Genomic DNA, 24,054 nt, shown 5'->3' on the forward strand with positions numbered 1-24,054 from the left:
TTAGCTTCGGTTACATCTATATTTTGGTCTTGGGATCATGGGGTACATAGTGCCTAGTTGTGTAAATGGCACCAATTTGTTATTTAATCAATGTGCTGGTAATCAAATAGAGACAAAACCAAGAATGCAGTTTTTTATTGTTGAATTTTACTGTACTGTGGCTCCAGTAATTCTAAATATTTTGCGCAGAAAAATTACCTCTTCTTTAACTTCTAAAAAAGCACTGTATAATTCTGTGTTTGGTGCATAAAGCGTGTCAAGTTCAAAAGTGGCAAAATGAGTTTGATGTGCAGACAAATAGCGTAAAACTAGGCATGAGAAATACGAACACAGGTTTCCAGTGTGTAAACATGATTCTGCGTCCCTCTGAAAATCCAGATTCAAATACTTGCTTGGGCAACTTGTGGAATGAGCTGATAGCCTATACCTTCATTTATGGCTCATCCTATGTGCAATTTGGTAGGCCAGCAATGCCAGACACACAGTGAAAATTCGGTCGTTTCATTGGAGCTTTTAATTCGTTTGGTGTCCATGAGAAAGAGCTGTATTAAACACAGTACATGTAGTGCCTGCTGATGGAAACAAAGTGGAAATCATGGGCCATTGAATGTCATAGAAAATGTCTTATGAGAATGAAGTCTTTCAAGACGGCACTTATATGTAAAACTTTCTCGGTGTTCTTGCTGTGTCAATTCGGGATAAAATCTCAAGCTTTTGAAAGTAGCCTCCGTTGTCGTCATCAGGAGTAACTGATTGTCTTCACTGATGCTGTGTTGGCCTTGTATAGCCCATGGACGACTTGTGATTGGTCGGCGATTATGTACTGCTGCCGCAGACGGTGTCAATGTGTGCGCTGGTGGCGCCACCAATTCCGTTGGAACGTAAACCTTGGAAGGAATGTCTCGTCTCTGCTGCTTCTGTGCATCGAGCGCTCATTTCCATGCATCACTCAGATAGCATCCGCTATCATGGTTAAAGTTCTCCTCACTCATTCTTATTTCAACAGCCTCCTTAATAACATAATCCCAGTATGTGGAGGCATGGGACAAAATTTTTGTTTGATTGAACAGTATTTTATGTTTGTTTGTGAGGCTGTGCTCCGCAATTGTTGATTTCTCCAGTTCTCTGTTTTTAATATGCCTTTGGTATTCTGGACAGCGGTCAGAAACTGTATGAATGGTCTGATCTACATAATTGCTTCCACACTCCTAAAGGCTATTATAAATTCCAGGGACCCTGAGACTGTCCTTAACAGGGCGCATCATCTCCTTAATTCTCTTAGGACGACAAAAAATTGGTCTTATACCCCGTCTACCCAGGAATCTTCCTATTTTGCTGGATATAGAGCCACAGAATGGAAGGACTGCAATTGGTGTTTCATCCTGTGAGTGTGCAGCATTTTCACGTTTCCTTTTGTTGGAGAATGCTGCCTTTTCGGCTTAAGGTACACAGAGTGGTCGAGATGCCCGTCCACCCGTCGTGCTAAAACGTCTAAGAATGGCAACCTTACTTCCTTCACCATCGCGACAGTGAACCAGGTGTTCGGATGTATGCTGTTTGTGTGTTCTCTGATTTGTTTCAGAGCTTCTGCGCCTTGTGGCCAGACCATAAATGTATCATCAACTTAATGATAAAATAATGATGGATGGAGGGAGCCAAATTTAATGCACATTGCTCAAAATTCTCCATAAAAAGTTAGCCAGTGATGGAGACAACAGAGAGCCCATTGCCATGCTGTCCGTCATTTCATAAAATTTATTACCATACAAGAAGTAGGTGGTCGTCACCACAAGTCAGAACAACTTTATAGTTTCAGGAGGAAAAAGGATCCGCCAGCATTTTCAAAGTGTTCTCCACAGGAACTTTTGTAAACAGTGATGCCACATCCAGGCTGACTAAAATGTCATTTGGACTAACTCTAATCTTTTTGATTTTCTCAATGAACATCTGGGAGTTTTTGATGTGATGTTCACACCAGCCGGCTGTAAGTCATCGACTTTGTTAGGTATTTGGCCAGCTTGTAGGTAGGAGAGCCAATTGCACTGACTAGAAGTCTCAAGTAGTGAAGGCAGCAGAGGACAAAATAAGTAAAAAGACAAGGGCTAGTAGAAATCCTTGGGTAACAGAAGAAATATTGAATTTAATTGATGAAAGGAGAAAATATAAAAACGCAGTAAATGAAGCAGGCAAAAAGGAATACAAACGTCTCAAAAATGAGGTGCAAAATGGCTAAGCAGGGATGGCTAGAGGACAAATGGAAGGATGTAGAGGCTTATCTCACTAGGGGTAAGATAGATACTGCCTACAGGAAAATTAAAGAGACCTTTGGAGAAAAGAGAACCACTTGTATGAATATCAAGAGCTCAGATGGAAACCCAGTTCTGAGCAAAGAATGGAAAGCAGAAAGGTGGAAGGAGTATATAGAGGGTCTATACAAGGGCGCTGTACTTGAGGACAATATTATGGAAATGGAAGAGGATGTAGATGAAGATGAAATGGGAGATATGATACTGCGTGAAGAGTTTGACAGAACACTGAAAGACCTGAGTCGAAACAAGGCCCCGGGAGTAGACAACATTCCATTAGAACTACTGACGGCCTCGGGAGAGTCAGTCCTGACAAAACTCTGCTATCTGGTGAGCAAGATGTATGAGACAGGCGAAATACCCTCAGACTTCAAGAAGAATATAATGATTCCAATCCCAAAGAAAGCAGGTGTTGACAGATTTGAAAATTACCGAACTATCAGTTTAATAAGTCACAGCTGCAAAATACTAACGTGAATTCTTTACAGGCGAATGGAAAAACTGATAGAAGCCGTCCTCGGGGAAGATCAGTTTGGATTCAGTAGAAATGTTGGAACACGTGAGGCAATACTGACCTTACGACTTATCTTAGAAGAAAGATTAAGGAAAGGCAAACCTACGTTTGAAAATGTTGACTGGAATACTATCTTTCAAATTCTAAAGGTGGCAGAGATAAAATACAGGGAGCGAAAGGCTATTTACAATTTGTACAGAAACCAGATGGCAGTTATAAGAGTCGGGGGGCATGAAAGGAAAGCAGTTGTTAGGAAGGGAGTGAGACAGGGTTGTAGCCTCTCCCCGATGTTATTCAATCTGTATATTGAGCAAGCAGTGAAGGAAACAAAAGAAAAATTCGGAGTAGGTATTAAAACCCATGGAGAAGAAATAAAATCTTTGAGGATCACCAATGGCATTGTAATTCTGTCAGAGACAGCAAAGGACTTGGAAGAGCAATTGAATGGAATGGACAGTGTCTTGAAAGAAGACTATAAGATGAACATCAACAAAAGCAAAACGAGGATAATGGAATATAGTCGAATTAAGTCGGGTGATGCTGAGGGAATTAGATTAGGAAACAAGACCCTTAAAGTAGTAAAGGAGTTTTGCTATTTGGGGAGAAAAATAACTGATGATGGTCGAAGTAGAGAGGATATAAAATGTAGACTGGCAATGGCAAGGAAAGCATTTCTGAAGAAGAGAAATTTGTTAACATCATGTATAGAATTAAGTGTCAGGAAGTCGTGTATGAAAATATTTGTATGGAGTGTAGCCATGTATGGAAGTGAAACATGGACAATAAATAGTTTGGACAAGAAGAGAATAGAAGCTTTCAAAATGTGGTGCTATAGAAGAATGCTGAGGATTAGATGGATAGATCCCATAATTAATTAGGAGGTACTGAATAGAATTGGGGAGAAGAGGAATTTGTGGCACAACTTGACAAGAAGAAGGGACTGGTTGGTAGGACATGTTCTGAGGCATCAAGGGATCGCAAATTTAGCATTGGAGGGCAGCGTGGAGGGTAAAAATCGTAGATGGAGACCAAGAGATGAATACACTAAGCAGATTCAGAAGGACATAGGTTGCAGTAAGTACTGCAACCAGGATAGGGCAGCATGGAGAGCTGCATCAAACCAGTCTCAGGACTGAAGCTTGAGATTTTATCCTGAATTGACGCGGCAGGAAAACCGAGAATGTTTTACATATAAGTGCCATCGTGAAAGACTTTTTTTCTCATATATCTTTTCTCTATGGGGAGAACATCGCACGCCAGGTTTGTGAACTGGAGAAGCTGCACATCAAATATACACAGTAGTGGGGTAATTATGCATTTCTGCAATGCTGTCATGATAAGGAGATTGTGCCTGAGGTTGCTGTGGATGAACATCTTATGAAGTCGGTTGGAGTAAAGAATATATTACAGAAGACAAGCCGTGTGAGCGTCAAAGAAAGGTTACGACACACAAGGTACGAACTAGATTTTAATGCACTAAGTTTATATAGTTGACATCTTTTTGTTATATATATATATATATATATATATATATATATATATATATATATATATATATAAAAAGAAAGATGATGAGACTTACCAAACAAAAGCGCTGGCAGGTCGATAGACACACAAACAAACACAAACATACACACAAAATCTAGCTTTCGCAACCAACGGTTGCCTCGTCAGGAAAGAGTCTTTCCTGACGAGGCAACCGTTGGTTGCGAAAGCTAGATTTTGTGTGTATGTTTGTGTTTGTTTGTGTGTCTATCGACCTGCCAGCGCTTTTGTTTGGTAAGTCTCATCATCTTTCTTTTTAAATATATTTTTCCCACGTGGAATGTTTCCCTCTATTATATATATATATATATATATATATATATATATATATATATATATATATATATATATATATAAAAACAAAGATGATGTGACTTACCAAATGAAAGTGCTGGCAGGTCGACAGACACACAAACGAACACAAACATACACACAAAATTCAAGCTTTCGCAACAAACTGTTGCCTCATCAGGAAAGAGGGAAGGAGAGGGAAAGACGAAAGGATGTGGGTTTTAAGGGAGAGGGTAAGGAGTCATTCCAGTCCCGGGAGCGGAAAGACTTACCTTAGTGGGAAAAAAGGACGGGTATACACTCGCGCGCACACACACACACACACACACACATATCCATTCACACATATACAGACACAAGCAGACATATTTAAAGACAAAGACTGCCCAAATCCCCTCGCATTTTTGTGCGTAGCCGGTGACGGGGTAACGCGTAATTCCCCACCCCGGGTAGACAGGTAGAACACGTACGTAGTACGTACCCCCTGGTAATGGCCAGGCCCAGGGAGGGGTGATTACCCGAGCTGATACCTTCCGAAAGTGCCAATTGGTCCCTCCGTCCGTTTGGCGGGAGGTGTGAACAATCACCTAAGGCGGGAGTGCCCTCAGAGAGGGCCCTCACAAGGGAGGAGTGCGCCATCAGAGACGCCGGTAATCATGGGCGATTCTTCCGCAATGGTTTCCTCACCTTCCACTGTCTGTTCACAAGCGTAAGTTCACTGAGTCTCAGCCACAGACAGTTCTTCCATCGTTGCCACAGTTCCTTGTTGTTTCTTGGTCTGACGAAGGTCACGACTTCTCCACGGTCAACCCTTTCATTATTCAGAAAGGTGTCGACGCAATTGCAGGTCCTGTAAAGTCTTGTTCCAGATTACGGAATGGCACCTTGTTGTTAGAAACAGTCAGTGCCCTACAGGCACAAAAATTGCTGCGTACTTCACTGCTCCACACCTTCCCTGTTCGGGTTGAAGTGCACCGCACTTTAAATTCCTCGCGTGGAGTCGTTTATACACACGCCCTCGATGGATTGTCTGACGAAGAAATTCAGCACTACCTGTCTGACCAGGGTGTAACGGCTGTTCATAGAGTTAATTGTCTGACGAAGAAATTCAGCACTACCTGTCTGACCAGGGTGTAACGGCTGTTCATAGAGTTATGAAAAGGGTTGACACAAACATCATTTCAAACTGCACTGTCTTCTTGACATTTGACAAAGTTCAACTCCCATCGAAAATCAAAGCAGGCTATGAGATAATTTCCGTTCGCCCTTACGTCCCAAACCCTACGCGTTGCTATCGGTGTCAGCGGTTCAATCACACCAGCCAGTCCTGTTCCAGTCCGGCCAAATGTGTTACGTGTGGCAAGGATGCCCATGAGGGTGCTTGTCCACCTCCATCCCCTCGCTGCATCAACTGTATGGGCGACCACACTGTTTCCTCTAGAGATTGCCCCATTTTCTAAGATGAATGGCTTATTCAGGAAATCAGACTAAAGGAAAAGGTGTCTACATTTGCTGCTGCCCAATGTGGTTTCGGAAAGAATCGTTCTGCAGTTGACTATCTTGTTGCTATCTCCACTTACATCATGGACAATTATCTTAGGAAATGCCAAACAGTTGCAATATTTTTTGATCAGGAGAGAGCATACGATACCTGTTGGAGGACAGGCATCCTCCGCACACTGTTCGCTTGGGGCTTTCGAGGTCGGCTGCCCCTTTTTCTTCGCGAATTTATGGCAGAACGCACATTTAGAGTGCGGGTGAACCCTACTCTCTCCCGTACTTTCTCCCAAGAAAACGGGGTACCCCAGGGCTCCGTGCTGAGTGTTGTCCTGTTTGCCATTGCCATAAATCCAATTATGGATTGTCTCCTTCCTGATGTCTCGGGCTCCCTCTTTGTGGACAATTTTGCAATATACTACAGCTCTCAACGGACCAGCCTTCTTGAACGACGTCTTCAAGGATGTCTCGATCGCCTCCACTCTTGGAGCATCGAAACCGGCTTCCGTTTTTCTCCCAGTAAGACCGTTTGTGTTAATTTTTGGCAACATCAGGAGTTTCTTCCACCCTCCTTACATCTAGGACCTGTCAACCTTCCGTTTTCGGACGTCGCTAAATTCTTGGGTCTTATGTTTGACAGAAAACTGTGCTGGTCCTCCCACGTTTCCTATCTTTTGGCTCGCTGTCTGCGATCCCTCAACACCCTCTGTGTCCTGAATGGTACCTCATGGGGAGCGGACCGAGTGGTCTTTCTCCACCTCTATCACGCCTTAGTGCGCTCGAAATTGGACTATGGAAGCATAGTCTACTCCTCTGCTTGGCCGTCTATTCTCCGGCGTCTCGACTCTATCCACCACTGTGGATTAAGTTTAGTGTCTGCTGAACCTCAGCTGTCCAATCGGCGAGCAGTCCTTCTGTCATTATGCTAGCCATCTGTCTTCCATGCCTGCTAATCCAGCCCATGACATTTTTTTCGACGCCTCCTTTGATGTAGGGTATGCAGGCTGCCCCTCCTCCCTACTACCACTGGGAGTCCGCTTCCGTCAACTGCTCCATTCTATTTCCTTCCGCTTTCCTAAAACCTTCTTTACAACTTGGGGTACAGCACCGCCTTGGCTCCATCCCCGGATCTGCCTGCTCCGTGACCTTTGTCAGTTTCCCAAGGATGGTACCCCTTCACTTGTTTATCATCGGGCATTTTCTGCTCTATGTGCACAAATGAAGGAAGCCACATTTATTTACACTGATGGCTCGAAAACATCGTTTGGTGTAGGGAGTGCCTATATTGTTGGCGACACCCCAAATCAGTTTCGGCTTCCCGACCAGTGTTCGGTTTATACTGCGGAGCTTTACACTGTTCTCCAGGCTGTGCATTACATCCGCCGCCATCAGCGGATACAGTATGTTATCTGTTCAGATTCTCTCAGCTCTCTCCTCAGTCTCCAAGCTCTTTACCCTGTCCACCCTCTGGTCCACCGGATTCAGGATTGTCTGCGCTTGCTCCACCTGGGGGGCATCTCGGTGGCGTTCCTCTGGCTCCCGGGACACGTTGGTATCTGTGGAAATGAGGCGGCCGATATAGCGGCCAAGGCTGCAGTCTCTCTTCTTCGGCCAGCTATTCAATCGATTCCCTTCACCGATCTACGGAGCTTTTTATGTCGCCGTGTTGTTCTTTTATGGCACGCACATTGGTTGACACTTCCCCATAATAAATTGCGGGATGTGAAAGCTCTTCCTTGTGCTTGGACCTCTTCCTCCCGAACGCGTCGTCGGGAGAGGGTAATTTTAACTAGACTCCAGATAGGGCACTGTCTTTTTAGCCATCGACATCTTTTAAGCGGTGATCCTCCCCCACTCTGTCCCCATTGCTCTCAGCTGTGGATGGTAAGACACCTTTTAATTGAGTGCCCCTATTTTACTCCGTTACGTGCCCGTCTACAGCTGTCGCCCGATATATCGTCAATTTTAGCAGATGACACGCGCTCGGCCGATCGCGTTCTCCAGTTTATTAGTGCCAGTGAAATGACGTCAGTCATTTGAAGCTTTTTTTGGGGACAACCAATCCCTTTCTGTAGTGGATTTTTAAGCCTTCCTTCTGCTTTTAGTTTCTCTAATTTTTTGAGTTTCGTTCCCATTGCTGCTGGTTTCCATTTTCGGTTTTTTACCGTTTCCTAAATCACAGACTGGGCGCTAATGACCATAGCAGTTCTGCGTCCTAAAAAAAAAATTAATAATAATAATAATAATAATAATAATAATAATAAAATCTTTTTGTTATCTACAGTTCTCTCACCGTTTGACTGGGAGTGGGTCGATATGACGATGGATGCTCATCAAAGAGCTCATCTTAGCAATATATTGGCTAAACAAGCAAAGAAATTTGAGCGTCTTGCAGCTGTGCAGAGATGAGAGGGAGTCATCATATGAAACAGTGTGCACTGTTGTCAACCTGTCAGACAAGAACGTGGACAAGGGAGCCATCTCGGCCCTTAATAAAGGTTTGAATTTTGCTCCTACACTAAGTACTATACCCATCATGGATCTTAACAGTCGAGTAGAACAGGCAATGCGGCATCTTGCACAGGATGACACCGACGAAGTGAGACTTATTACCAGTCGCATTTTTCCTCAGCTAAGCCTTCCAGATGTAATATCAGTAGAGAGGAGGTCCGTTTACTTTGGAGAGATGAAGATCTTGTCGTATTATCAGCTGGCAAAGGAAATGCCACCATGGTTCCTAATACTACTGAATATCACCGTTGGAGGACAGTACGTACAAATGTCTTAAACGGGACCCAACTTTGACGTACAGGAGAAAAACCATGGAGCTATTGAAGAATTCCAGTCTGACAGATGATGTTACGAAAAATCTCGAAGTCTGAGCTCCTAGAATTCCCAGGTTGTACGGACTACCGAAGATCCACAAGGATAATGTTCCCTTGAGCCCTATTGTCACTGCAATTGGTACTCCTGCCTACAAGCTGGCCAAATACCTAACAAAGTCGATGACTCCTATAATTGGCCGGTGTGAACATCACATAAAAAATTCCCAGATGTTCGTTGAGAAAATCATGTGATGATGACCACCTACTTCTTGTATGGTAATAAATTTTATGAAATGACAATACGGTATGGCAATGGGCTCTCCATTGTCTCCACCACTGACTAACTATTTTATGGAGCATTTTGAGGAGCGTGCATTAAATTCGGCTCCCCTCCATCCATCCTTTTTTTATCGTTATGGTGACGATACATATGTGGTCTGGCCACAGCACCAGAAGCTCTGAAACAATTCATGGAACACATGAAAAACATACATCAGAACTCTGCTTCACTGTCGAGTTGGAGAAGGAAGGAAGGTTGCCATCCTTCGACGTTGTAGTACAACGGCAGGTGGATGGGCGTCTCCACCACTCTGTGTACCGTAAGCCGATGCATACCGATTTATACCTTAATGCACAGAATTTCCATCGCTCTTTTCAGAAGAGAGCAGTTTTGAACATGTTGGTTTACAGAGCAAAAATGGTTTCTGACAAGGACCACTTGAAGTCCGAAATTAACCATCTGAAGTACATGTTCCGAAAGAATGGCTATGGTGCACATGATAAAGGCAGCGTTCTCAAGAAAAGGAAATGTGAAAACGCTGCACATTCACATGATGAAGCACTGATTGCGGTTCTTCCTTTTTGTGGCACTATATCCAACTAAATAGGAAGATTCCTGGGTAGACGGGGTACAAGACCAATTTTTCGTCCTCCTAAGAAAATTAAGGAGATGATGTACCCTATTAAGGACAGTCTCAGCCTCAGGGTCCCTGTAACTTATAACAGCCCCTGTGAGTGTGGAAGCAATTGCAGAGGTCAGACCATTTCCGATTGCTGTGGAGAATACCATTGGCATATTAAAAATAGAGAACTGGAGAAATCGGCAATTGCAGAGCGTAGTCTCACGAACAAACATAAAATACTGTTTGATGAAACAAAAACTTTTGTCTCGTGCCTCCACATACTGGGATTCTGTTATGAAGGAGGCTGTTGAAATAAGAATGAGCGAGAAGAACTTTAATGGTGATAGTGGATACTATCCGGGCAGTGCATGGAAACTAGTGCTCTATGCAGAGAAGCAGCAGAGACATTGTTCAAAAAGATTTCAGGCTTGCAGACGGTTGTCGTAAACTTCATTGCGTGATATTTCTGCTGGACAGCTGCCAGCCATCTTCAGGTGAGCTGAACGAGGACTGACGAAGACATTCTCCGCTCCAGCTTATACGGGGTTATTACAAATGATTGAAGATTTCACAGCTCTACAATAACTTTATTATTTGCGATATTTTCACAATGCTTTGCACACACATACAAAAACTCAAAAAGTTGTTTTAGGCATTCACAAATGTTTGATATGTGTCCCTTTAGTGATTCGGCAGACATCAAGCCGATAATCAAGTTCCTCCCATACTCGGCGCAGCATGTCCCCATCAATGAGTTCGAAAGCATCGTTGATGCGAGCTCGCAGTTCTAGCACGTTTCTTGGTAGAGGAGGTTTAAACACTGAATCTTTCACATAACCCCACAGAAAGAAATCGCATGGGGTTAAGTCGGGAGAGCATGGAGGCCATGACATGAATTGCTGATCATGATCTCCACCACGACCGATCCATCGGTTTTCCAATCTCCTGTTTAAGAAATGCCGAACATCATGATGGAAGTGCGGTGGAGCACCATCCTGTTGAAAGATGAAGTCGGTGCTGTCGGTCTCCAGTTGTGGCATGAGCCAATTTTCCAACATGTCCAGATATACGTGTCCTGTAACGTTTTTTTCGCAGAAGAAAAAGGGGCCGTAAACTTTAAACCGTGAGATTGCACAAAACACGTAAACTTTTGGTGAATTGCGAATTTGCTGCACGAATGCGTGATGATTCTCTACCGCTCAGATTCGCACATTGTGTCTGTTCACTTCACCATTAAGAAAAAATGTTACTTCATCACTGAAAACAGGTTTCGCACTGAACGCATCCTCTTCCATGAGCTGTTGCAACCGCACCGAAAATTCAAAGCGTTTGACTTTGTCATCGGGTGTCAGGGCTTGTAGCAATTGTAAACGGTAAGGCTTCTGCTTTAGCCTTTTCCGTAAGATTTTCCAAACCGTCGGCTGTGGTACGTTTAGCTCCCTGCTTGCTTTATTCGTCGACTTCCGCGGGCTACGCGTGAAACTTGCCCGCACGCGTTCAACCGTTTCTTCACTCACTGCAGGCCGACCCGTTGATTTCCCATTACAGAGGCATCCAGAAGCTTTAAACTGCGCATACCATCGCCGAATGGAGTTAGCAGTTGGTGGATCTTTGTTGAACTTGGTCCTGAAGTGTCGTTGCACTGTTATGACTAACTGATGTGAGTGCATTTCAAGCACGACATACGCTTTCTCGGCTCCTGTCGCCATTTTGTCTCACTGTGTTCTCGAGCGCTCTGGTGGCAGAAACCTGAAGTGCGGCTTCAGCCGAACAAAACTTTATGAGTTTTTCTACGTATCTGTAGTGTGTCATGACCATATGTCAATGAATGGAGCTAGAGTGAATTTATGAAATCGCTTCAATCATTTGTAATAGCCCTGTATAGTGCGCTGATAGTACTGCAGCGCATGCGTTGCAATTGCGGAGACAAAACTTCGATTTTGGCCACTGCAACAACTTTTTGGGACTCCATTATCAAAGAATCAGTTGAAATATGCATTGCGGGAAATCTAATGAACCGTGACAGTGGTTACCAATTGAATAACACATGGAATCCCATCATCTCCGAAATTTGCTCTAAATGAAGACGCCAGAAGACTTTGATAGCTGCGACCAGTGACAATACCGACGGCAGCTGAGTACTGCAGTTCCACCAGCGAGGGCGCTGCCGTTGGGCGGTGTGGCCCTTCTGTCTCCGCAATTGCAACGCATGCACGGCAGTACTATCAGCGCACTATAAAAGCTGGAGCAGAGAACGTCTTCGTCAGTCCTCATTCGGCTCACCTGAAGTTGGCTGGCAGTTGTCCAGCCGAAATATCATGCAATGAAGTTTACGACCACCAGCTGCAAGTGCGAAATCTTTTTGAACAATTGATTCGCCAGAAAAATTTCAAATTTTACAGCAGAAACATTCCTTCCAAGGTTTACGTTCCAATGCAAGTGGTGGCACCACCAGCACACACATTGACACCGTGTGCGACAACAGTACGTAATTGCATACCAATCACAAGACGTCCACAGGCTATGTAAGGCCAACACAGCAGCAGTGAAGACAGTCAGTTGCTCCTGATAATGATGATGGAAGCTATCGTTGAAAGCTTGAGATTTTATCCCGAATTAACGCAGCACGAAAACCGAGAATGTTTTACATAGAAAAGTCTTATTTGTTCGTGTTATTATTAGTTTCAAAAGAAGAAATGCAATAGGTGTGATACACATTTTGAACCATGAAATATTTCAACACTGTCCCAACTAGTAGCTCTTTTTCTTTGTAGGTTATTTGTGCAGGTAACAGCAGCAGCACGGTACTCGTTTTCTGGAAGCGAATATCTTTTTAAATAAATTTGTTAGGGATTAACATGTTGAATGCCTTAGGCTTAGTGATGGATGTTTCATGGCCATTCCTGGCACACAATGTCAGATGTATGGCTCTGCTGTGGCTGCTGGCATCCATCGTGTTAAACCTTTTAAATGTGTCACCATAAGAACATAATTACTTTCTTACTTACTTACCTCTGGTCTATCTTGTTTTACACTATTTGTAAAAGTATTTAGGCACCTAAATGTTTTTAGCTGTGGAGCTTGTTTAGGAGACAAATTGCTCTGATAAAACGAATGCGCGCCACGGAGCATAGATGCTGTAGTATTTGTTTTACATATGACCTTTGTCAAATAATTAAAAATGAAACATTAAGTAGTTGTCCATTTTATACGTTCAGTGTGTTTTTAGAGACTTAATTTGATTTTTTCCGATAGTGCTGTAGTCATATTTTAGCACAAAGACAATTTGACAGTGAAGGATTTGTTGCGATGACCGATAGCAATTGTATCAACACAGAGAAAAAGCTAAAAATCGTAGATTGTTCCTTTTATTTACAAATTGACTGCATTGTTGATATTTCGCCTCAAGGCTTCTGGAATTGGCTTCATCATCACTTTTAATGCAATTTTATATGTAACAAATTTTCAGCATATGTGAATCAGGAGACTGCACTATATTCAGCTGTTTTGTAGTGTTGCACAGGAACCACATGATGATACTTTCAGCAGCATGCTTTGTATTATGAGTAAAGACAAACTGTAGACCTAGCAGAGTGGGAACTTGATCACATGGCATGGTAGTCATTTTAGTTCATGGAAGTGCATTTTGTTACCTCCTAATGCATGAAAGGCAAGTAAGCAAAGAAAATGTCTTCATGGGCAAGCTGTGACAGCTTTAAATTAACATTATTCAATTTATTAATGTTGTGTAGGAGAAAGGAGTTACAGTCCTGATTGTAAAGTTGGTGAAACATGCAAGCAAAATGTTAAAGTTGAGCATGTCTATGATGGGAGGGAAGATAGGATGCTAAGTGGAACTGGATTCAAGAACTCACCCCTGGAAAAGGAGAAATGAAGTGCGCAAAGTCACTGTCCCAGCGAGAGTACAGATAAATTACTATTATTATGCAACTAGCTCTTAGCTGTGGCTGCACTTGCATATTAGTAGTTTTGTTGTTATGAGTTTCGGTGAATAAGCAAGCTGCTGTACACAAAGTACCATCAGCTGCCCTCGTGTGTCTACCTGTTCGGGTAAGCACAACTCGTGATGTGTGCCCACTCTCACCTCCCATGCTGTCCCAACACATGATGCATCAGCATGTGCAGCGTCACTGCTGAGCAGTGCGTACTGAGGGGCATGGGCAGGAAGGCATGCCCTATGCATTATGCTATTAAAGCAGCTATGCATTATAGAATGTGTACATTATGCAACAAGTAGTGTGGAAGTCAGGATTAGGATGACGGTCCAATCCCGTCTCCAACCATCCTGATTTAGGTTTTCCGGGATGGTTCCTTTGAAAGGGCACGGCCGATTTCCTTCCCTAACCCGAGCTTGCTCTCAGTCTCTCATGACCTCGTTGTCGACGGGATGTTAAACACTAACCACCTAACCTAACCGAAGTCAGGATTAAACACATTGAAGATTGTGTAAGCATTGTATTCATTACTTTGAATCGTAGCACATATCAACTAATACAAGCATTTTCACAAATGATAAAAATTAAAAGGCAAAGAGTAAATATTTTCCATAATTCACATAATATTCTCGAAACCAGTAGTAAGTATATTGCACTACACACTTTCTAAAGCAGTCTTTGTTCTTCCTCAGGGTTTAATCGATCTCAATAATGAATGGAGTTGCTGTCACATCTATAATATTAGTATGGATAAAACTTTCAGTTATGATATTTTTTTTCTGTGATCTTATTTTTGATGATCTATATACAGTGCCCCAAGATAGTACAGTACAAAGAGGTACCAACTATGCTCAAACTTCAGTTATTTGACTGTAAGGAAACTCTGTAGAGAGAGAAATTAAATCTATGGGATTTACATTTAAAAACAGACCAAATAAACAAGTTGTCACATGTAATCGAGGTAAGCACTGGGATTAAAGTGGCTAGTGTTTTAAACAGACGAAATGTGGATTCGTGCATATTATACTGTGAACAAATGTTGCAATGTGATAGTGTGCAAAGAATATATCAACAAACCACAGTTTGGTGTGTGATGAAGGATATGTTGTGTTCATCTGCTTCAAGCCAAAAGTGTGGAGCTGTGTGGACTATTCACCGTGCTCGAGATAGCTCTAGCTCTAACGTTAGAGATTCAGCAAGTCAGTACGCAGCTTAACCAGCTAGCTACTCTCCTAGGGACTAGTAGTTACACTAACAGCATGTTGATTTGCATACCTGGTTAACAAAGATCAGCATGGTTAATCTTTTCTCGTGAATTTGGATATTTTTCTTGAGCAAGAAAAAATTGCCATCCTTGGGCTACACTAGGGAAGAGCAGTGTAATCTATCAAGATATATGCAATTGTGACAGTTAATGAAGTGAGACTGCAATGTGTAGTTTGTGAGTTTGTCCAACACACTTTCAACAGCAATAGCAATAGTGGTCAGTTGGGGAATAATGCGTTCCATCATTTATGTTTTGATATACTATACCCTATGATAAAACATTAAGGGTAATGTGACTAGTGTCTAAACAGTGTACAAGAGTACTGTAGGTGCTGATTGTTGTGGCCTACATTCGTCACCAGAAAAATCTCAAATGAAGTTCATAGAAAAATATTTGGTGCATACTGAACAATGAATGACCGAAATAGATGAAAAGATTATGTTTGAGGTTTGTTAAAGTTATTTTAAACAAAGCTTATCACAATATGAAATGAAAATCTATTTAGGGAAGCACGGAGTAAGACAGATTGAAAATTGATAGTAGCAAGTCATGTTTTTTAAAGGTATTTATTCAGAATGGACCAGCAGGACTGAAAGGTCTCGTTCAGAAAACAATAATATAAAAGAGGACATCCTTAAGTTTCTAACTGGAATCTTTACATACAAAAGCCATTATTTGAGAAGAAATTGTTGGGAAAGTTGTTATTAATTTACCTGATGATGGCTGCATTGTACGAAAAGTAATCTAAAGAATTTTGCAAGGTTATAGGCTCTTTTGTGATGAATTTCACAAAATGAAACTGACTACAAAGAGATCTAAGGTTGATATATGTACCAATTGTGACCTGACAATTTAATTTGGAATCTAAGATGATGTAGAAATGAAAACTGATTTACAGCAATAAAAATGGTCTTATAATGTTATTGTCTATGACAGACATTTGTAGTCTCTAATATCAACAACTGGCATCAACAGGAAATGTGATTTGTTTCAGTGCAATCAACGGTGCTGAAACTTGGGTTTCTGCAATTTGCATGTTGGCCCCCCACAGGCTTTTCATATGTTGTGTGGCACTTTTACCTGATAATGGGTGTATGATTCTGCAATGTTATGAAAACGATCTGTCCTTGTTGTGGAGCTGGTTCAAAAAATATCCCTACAGTTTGCATTGCTCTTAAAGATTCACCTACAGCAAAGTAGAGACCAATGATCAACCTTTCAATTGCAGAAAAAGATAACTACAGAATACTGTTCTACAGCACAACACTAAGAACTGTTTGAGGCTGGGAATGTTGGCAGTACTGCACTTGATCTCACAAGAAAAGAAGTCAGATTTACTGTTTCTCATGTAATTCATCTCACCTATTTTACTTGGATCTAAAGACATCCGATATAAGAGAAAACCTGTACTTACAAAAGTGAATGTGACTATGGGCAAAAAGGAGATTATTATTGAGAAACAAACTTAAGAGCTCTTGTAAAACATAAATTTGAATTTTGTTTCTAGACTTATATCTAGTTACTTGGCGTACAGCTTCTAATGGTTGACATTCTTTTTATTGTAGGAAAATAGTAAGCAATCTAAAATTAATCATGTAATTTATGAATCTGGAGTTTTTCCAATGGTTTTTGTTGATCAAAATGTTCTAATGTAATACCAAAGATGGTGCCAGGCCCTGATACAGTGCCAGTTAGAATGAATTTTTTTCCTTGTAGCTTTTATTTATTGAGAATTTCTACAGCAGATAGTCTCATGTGACAGGAGAGAGCACAGGACTCTTGTTTACAAAACAGATGAGATGCACAGTATTTGTGGCACACATGTGTTGCAGGATTGTGAAGCATATTCTAAGCTCAAACATTGAGATTCCTGGAGGAAATCGAGCTGCTCTGAGAATCAGCATCAGCATGGATTGTTGGTTGGTTGTTGGAGTTAAGGGATCAAACTGTGAGGTTATAAGTCTCTTCATCCTATATGTATTGATGCAGGAATAATCCTCAGGAGGAGGATACAAAATGCAACTCCTGGGAAGCTTTGTCAGCAAAATTCAATAAGACAGAAATAAAATCATGGAGAAGGAAGAAGGGGTAAGGTGGGCGAGCTGCTCTGCCCACAAAGAAGTTGGATCCCCGGAGCATATGGATTCAGGAATACTTGTGACACACAGCTTGCCACATTTGTACACACATTTTTCAGTCAGTGGGTGCTTATGAACAGAAAGATCCTCTCTTCTTAGGTTCGCAAAGGGCATTTGACACTTACCACATGATCTGCTACTAACCAAAATACAATCATACGGATTTTTATTCGCATGTATGCGATTGGCTTTATGAATAATTTGACTAATAGAAGCAAGTATGTTATACTGGGCAGGGAATGTTCAGCAGAAACAAAAGTGGTATCAGGTGTGCCTCAAAGAACCATATAGGGCCACTAGTGTTATCAGTACACACATCCTGTTAAGATGGTATCAGCAGCACTGTAAGATCGTTTACTGATGTTTTTTTGTCTACAGGTCAGTATCCTCACTGAATGACTTCAGGGAATCCGGAGAGACTTAACAAAATATCCACTTTATGTAACTGAAGGCAACCCCCTCTATATGTGGATAAGTTCAAAGTAATGCCTGTAACAGAGAGAGAACCTCATATCAGACTGCTAGATCGGTGGTTGACATTGTGACCCTGTCACACTATACTATTATTTTGGAGTAATACTGAGAAGCAGTATGAGTGTGGTGCTCTGACAAAAACAGATTTGTTGGAACCGTTCCTTGAAGGAAATTAAAAACAAGATGTTAGTATAACAAAGTCTAGAGTATAGTCTAGATCGATTACACATGACAGTAGACATAAGATGGATACAGAGACATGTTACTAGGATCATAACAGGTCAGAATAGCCCATTTCATTAGTTTAAAAGAAATTCTCAAGAAACTTAAAACTGAATATCTGGAGGGAAGATAACAGTTCTCACAAAACCTTGTTGGGTAAATTCAGAGAAACAAGACTGCATAGTGGTAATAAAACACCCTGAGGAAGGCCATTTGCAACAGTGGCAGAAGCATTTGAGAATTTTATATACCCTGAAAAATTATGTTGACAGTGACAACAGCCGCGAATGGAATAGGACAAAAATAGGCAATACTGTTACAAAGTACCATAGACCTGTATTACACAGTAAAACTCCTTTGCTTACCATGTCATACTGTTCAACCATTCCATATCACATAGGCTTCTGCTGTCAGAGAGAAAATTAAGTACAAGATTGGAATAGGATCTCTAAACAGTCACTTATGTTTGGAGAATATCTTTAACCCTTAAATCTGTAAAATCTGCAGTGCAAATTACATTTGTTGAAGCAGTTGATGCTGAAAAATTGACAATTGTCTAAATATCCATTTAAAAAATCAAACCTGTTGGTTTTATTGAAGTGCCTGATTAGTGTTAGGAAACAGATTCCAAAAATTAATACTTCAAAATGTAGTGTGTGTAGAGGTGTACCAGCAGAAATGAAGTGGTGAGGGTAAGTTGTGAATTGGTCCTAGATAGCTTTTGACAAGAGCATTACTCTCTTAAAGGCACAGTATCATGCTCAAGCCCTGGTTCAGTATACAGTTTTAGTAAGTCAGGAAGCTTGAAATTAATACTCCAATTATCACAATGAAGAAAATGAGCCCATTTATGGTGATTTTGGGGTTTTTGAGATAGTCTGCACATTTGCAATTAACGCTGTGTACAGTGGTGCCAAGTAACCAGGAGATCCCAGTCTGCCACATATTTTCACTGCATTAACTCCCGATGCAGCTGATATCAGTTTCTTTCCTTTCCATTCTTCTCCCCCCCCCCCTTTTCAATGTACAATATAAACACCTACTTAATAATTATCAGAAAGCTCTCTTCACTGAAACTGGCGCACTTGTAGTGATTTATATGCAAATATTCCAGAAAATGATCTCTGGTCTACAAAATTAATAGACTTATTGTTTCCATACTTACATTATAAAAAAAAATCTAGTTTCACAGCAGATTGTAATGAGGAAGTTTGAGGTACACTTTTTGATTCTATGTTTGAAAATGTTGTACTTTAAACTCTTCAAATCAGATTAAAATAAAGAATACTTTTTTAGTTATTTTCAGATCAGCAACGAATGGAAAAATGGATTAAGAAGTTGTTCCACCTCCGCCAAAAAGCTGTAAATGGTGAACCTATTATTTAGTTACTGTTCATTACTGTTATATGATTTTTATTTTCTGAAACTGGAAACTACAGTTTTATATTGTAAAGTAACATGGATGTTATTCTAAAAGTATATAAACAACAAGAGTTCAACATGTAAACTATTATCTGCAAATAAAATACATTTAAACTCTTTAGTATATAAATTCATATCTAAAGGAACTAAAATGTTTTCTACTGAATGTCTAATCCCAAAACTCATAACACACTTCCACAGGGATATCTGATAAAGCTTATAACAAGAATGTACTTGCCCGCAAATCTGTACTGAATGGAACAATTTTTTTGTCACAGTAGAGTGTAAGCTCTTTCCTCATAAGGACAAAAAAGTAAAAGTATTGAAATTTGTATCTAACAAACTGTCACCACTTCCTCTGAGGGGTAAAGGCTCCATTATCAATTTGGACTGAAAGGTATATTCTGATATGTAAGGAATAACTGAGATTCTATTCTTAAGTAGAATTCTGAGCTTTCTCCATTTTAACAAATGAAGGAATATACATTTCATTTCATTTACATCTGCACCCACAGTCTCATTACCAGAACACCTAAAACTTAACATATATTTCAGCATACTGCTCAGTCTTCCAAACCACCAGACTTATGAAACAATAAAGTTACTAACAGCAGCAAACTCTGCCTAAAACAGGTCTTATATATGCTGGTAACAAATAATACAATAAATATGTCACTGTTCTCCACACATTATTAAGCACCTTGCAGATTTTGAGCTTCATACTCTAAAATCTCAGGCATATTAATGAGATCAACTTCTAATATCTTCTTCCCTGCAAATTCTGCAAACTTGGCATTGTTTTCAAGTACACTTCTTTTGAAAACTGAAATACAGAAAAGTTGGATTAGTATTTTCAAAAATTATGTCATCAATCATTACAATAATTTTGATATATGCCTCTTACCTGGTGAAGTAACTTTCTCCAACAAATATGTTGGTACATTTTTACATTCTCTTGCTATGTAAATGCCAACGGAGCTGTAATCTTTAATAGGCGGTACAACAACTCTCATAGTTTCTCTTACCACATTTGTATCAACTTCATAATAACCTAAACACAAAACAAGTTTAAATTATTTTGAATTTGAAAAATTAATGGAAGATTACTGCAGTATACAACTGAAAAAAATGGTGTTGACACTAGGGTGCCCATAAATTAACCATAAAAGATACTACAGTATTACAGAGACTACGAAGTGTGGTTACATCATTTTCTTCTCGATTCTTGAAAATATGTCACAATATCTTATTAATACCTCTGTATATACAGAGTATTGTGTGCTAACCTACCATCAACAGATTCCTTGGGACAAATAAGGAAAAACATAAATAGTCCAGGGCTTAAAAACATTTCTGTAGTACAATGTACACAAATTTCAAGTGCGGAGCTGGAGGTTGTCAAGCAGTAACTCATAGGCGAATGTTTCATAGTGCAACAGAGGAAAGAATTGGAGGCTGGAAGAAGGAGCAGAACTTCTTGGTGATGCTAGAAAATAATGAAGACGCAAGTATTTAAGTCTTCACTGTATACTAAGGTTTAGGATAACAGTAGAAAAATACAACAAGCCTGAAGGTCCAGATCAGTTCCATTGCTGCCAGAGGTTCAAACACACAAGCAAAAGCTGCTAACTTCAGCCACAGTGCGTGAAATGCACAGGCCTGCACCTGACTAGTCTTTGCAGCCATGGGAGAACACAAAACCCAGTGTGCCCTTAGCCCATTGTGAATTTTATCAGAGATTAATTCAAAACCACAGCCAAAGCAAACTTGTCCCAGCTGCCACTGAAAACTGAACTTGGCAGCAAGATACGTTTAGGTACCAGCACGGCAATTCCTGGTACTGATGCCAGGACAGACCGCATGGGCTGCCCCCTCAATTTCCAATGCCGAAGTAACCCTCCCCCCTCCTCCTCAGCAGTGCCAGAAGCAAGTGCACCCCCACCCCCCACCAGTGGACCCTCCAGTGGACCCAGAGATGAGCACGCCACCACTGCCACATCCACCAGCAGCCAAGTCGATTGCTTGTGGCAACGAAGCTGTGTTCCCACCACCAGATCCTATGGCTGCTCCTGGCACAGAAGATATCAGAACCGCTCCACAACCCGCACCAGAGGCACCTCAGGCGACGCCAAACACTAGCGGTGACCTCTTTAGTTTGCTGGAAGATTTCAGAGAAATAAAAGCGCTGTTTGTGGGACTGAACATGAGCACCCTGGTGCAAAAAGATAAAGAAACACTGGCAAAGGTCCAAGCAGAACCAGATATATTTTCCAAGTTGATGATAATAGTAGAAGTTAGGCAACCAAGTGTTTAAAATAATTTTGGCCTATGAAACCCATGACCAACGATAAACGTAAAGACACCTTCGGGCCCTGTTGAACAATGACGAGGGAGGCATAGTAGTGAGGGACATGAATTCCAAGCATGGGTACTGGGGCTGCATCACCGAAAATGGCAGTGGGATGAGATTGGGATGATTTATCAAGAGCGATCCCTCTCTGGGAATAATTGCTCCCATGCCTGCCATGGAGGGCTGCAGCAACAGTTCACTAAAAGCTGGCTTCAGAACAAAGACTAAATCTGGAGGATGGCAAAAACAGACAGTTACTAACTGGGAACAATATAACGCCCTGGTAGAACACATGAGGAATGAAGCAGAGGTGGATATGATGATAGAGTATTTTATAAATGTACTCCAGACCTGTGCTCAGGAGATAAGCACCAGGCAAACCACCAAACCTGGTGCTAGGGACCTGCCCTGATATCCGGGACCTGATAGCCAAGAAGTGGTGTGTGATGAGGGATTGGCAAACTTTTTGCGATCCCGCCAATCGTCACCTGCTTAGAAGACCAGAAGCCCAAGTAAAGCAAATGTTACAGGAGCACAGAGGGCCTCAGATGGGAAGAATGGCTCAGAGGTAGAACAGGACACAAGAGAAGTGTGGAAGATCGTGAAAGCTCTGAACACTACATCCAGGGTACACAGGCCACTGTGAGGAGAAAACGGATTAGTTTATGACAACAAGGAGATGGCAGAAGTATTGACAACATCACTGGAGTTCCAATTCTGAACTGAAGTCATCGACAATGACATGACTGATAGGCAAGCAGAAATAATAATCGGATGAGTGACAGCAAGAAAGGGCAGAAACAGAATATACACCGGTTCCTGATCACCTTTTATGAGCATATATCAGACAACTATGGAACAACCAATCCCTCAGCCCTGACAAGGTCTGTATCCCTTACCTGAAACACCTTCCTCCTCACCTCACTGCCATATATAACCAGTGATTTTTCCCTAACCTACTTCCCAACCACATGGAAAACTGCTCAGATGGTAACCCTACCAAAGCCCAATAAAAAACCAATCCTACCTGAGAGCTACAGACAGTTTCACTCCTGTGCTTTGTACTGGTGTGCCCTATCCAGAGAGTCCTTACCAAATTCCTGAGAGACAACATAATCACCCGTAAGCAGTTTGGCTTCCATCCCGAACACAGCACTGTTCATCAATCCCTACATCTGGAAGAACACATATGCAAGATGATAGATATAAAACATAGCATAGAAGCAGTATTTCTCGACATCAAGAAAGCATTCAATAAAGCTTGTCATTATGGCTTAATATACAAGTTACTACCGTTAGACATTCTAGAACACAATATGCAGAAGTGACTTGTTCCTGGGACGGAGGCAATACTCTGTTATGTCCAGCAATGATGTTAGTATGCTCAGGGATGCTACGGCTGGGGTTCCACAAGGGTCAGTTCTGGGTCCCGCACTATACTTGTTACACAGAGTGTCCAATTTATCTTGACCCCCCTAAATAACTGTTTGTCCAGATGCAAATTATAAAATGTTTCAAGCTGTTTCTTTAGCTGTCAGGGGGACATTAATCAGCATGATTGCCTTCGTTGTAGCTTTTGTTTTTTACGAAGATATGAAGAGTGGTATGACTTTTTTAAATGACACCCTGTGTTTTTTATTCGGTAATTCATTGCCACTCCTAAAGACCTATTCAAAAATGTATCACAGTGTACCATTCACTGAAACCCAACTTTATTAATTACATTATGCAACATTTGACATTGACACTCCCAGCGCTTAGTGCAGATACACGGGCTAATGGAACACATCCACATGCTGACGTTGACAGAGGACAAATGTAAACATAAGTAGAATGCATACCTGTCACAAACGAAGAGAAGGTAGAAATGCGATGTATCTATGGGGAATGTAAGTTAGCAGAACAGTAATTGCAATACTGCTTTCTTATGTATGGGTACATTTAGTACAGTAGTTTAGTCCCTTTAAATACTGTTGTGTGGAATAGGCATACAGTAAAGGCTGTCCTTCCCACAATGTTTCTTTTATTGTTATTGTTGTTGAAGGTAGGCAAAATTCTAAGCAGGCAGCGGAACTGTACAGAGAGCGATATCCTGACAAGAACCCACCTTCCTGACGGATTTTTTGTCGTCTTGTTCTGACGCTTCAGGAAATGGGAAGTTTCAACCCACGACAACGCAATCATCATAGCACTTGCACAGATGAAGCTGCCGAAGTTACTGTTCTCGCTTCTATTGCTATGAATCCACATGTGAGCACACAACAGCTTGAGCACGAGATTGGCAATCCTAAAACCAGTGTTCTTACACGTCACTGGTTCCATCCTTACCATGTACGCCTACATGG

The 24,054-nt window shown here is 41.3% G+C and overlaps 2 protein-coding genes across 6 annotated transcripts in view; one reads left to right on the forward strand and one right to left on the reverse strand.

Moving 5' to 3' along the window:
- Positions 1-20,075, forward strand: part of LOC126188154 (serine/arginine-rich splicing factor 4-like) — a 69,429-nt gene extending 49,354 nt beyond the window's left edge. For all 5 annotated transcript variants that reach the window (XM_049929661.1, XM_049929660.1, XM_049929664.1 and 2 more), the window contains one exon: positions 19,234-20,075. In XM_049929661.1, coding sequence (XP_049785618.1) covers positions 19,234-19,323 — 90 coding nt within the window. In that variant the 3' untranslated portion in view covers positions 19,324-20,075. The remainder of the gene's footprint in view (positions 1-19,233) is intronic.
- Positions 19,334-24,054, reverse strand: part of LOC126188153 (integral membrane protein 2C) — a 40,044-nt gene continuing 35,323 nt past the window's right edge. Inside the window, exons 6-7 of the mRNA XM_049929659.1 lie at positions 20,264-20,410; positions 19,334-20,182 (exon numbers count right to left, since the gene is read on the reverse strand). Coding sequence (XP_049785616.1) covers positions 20,052-20,182; positions 20,264-20,410 — 278 coding nt within the window. The 3' untranslated portion in view covers positions 19,334-20,051. The remainder of the gene's footprint in view (positions 20,183-20,263; positions 20,411-24,054) is intronic.

The sequence above is a fragment of the Schistocerca cancellata genome, chromosome 5 (genome assembly GCF_023864275.1).
Source record: "Schistocerca cancellata isolate TAMUIC-IGC-003103 chromosome 5, iqSchCanc2.1, whole genome shotgun sequence".
Lineage (NCBI taxonomy): Eukaryota > Metazoa > Arthropoda > Insecta > Orthoptera > Acrididae > Schistocerca > Schistocerca cancellata.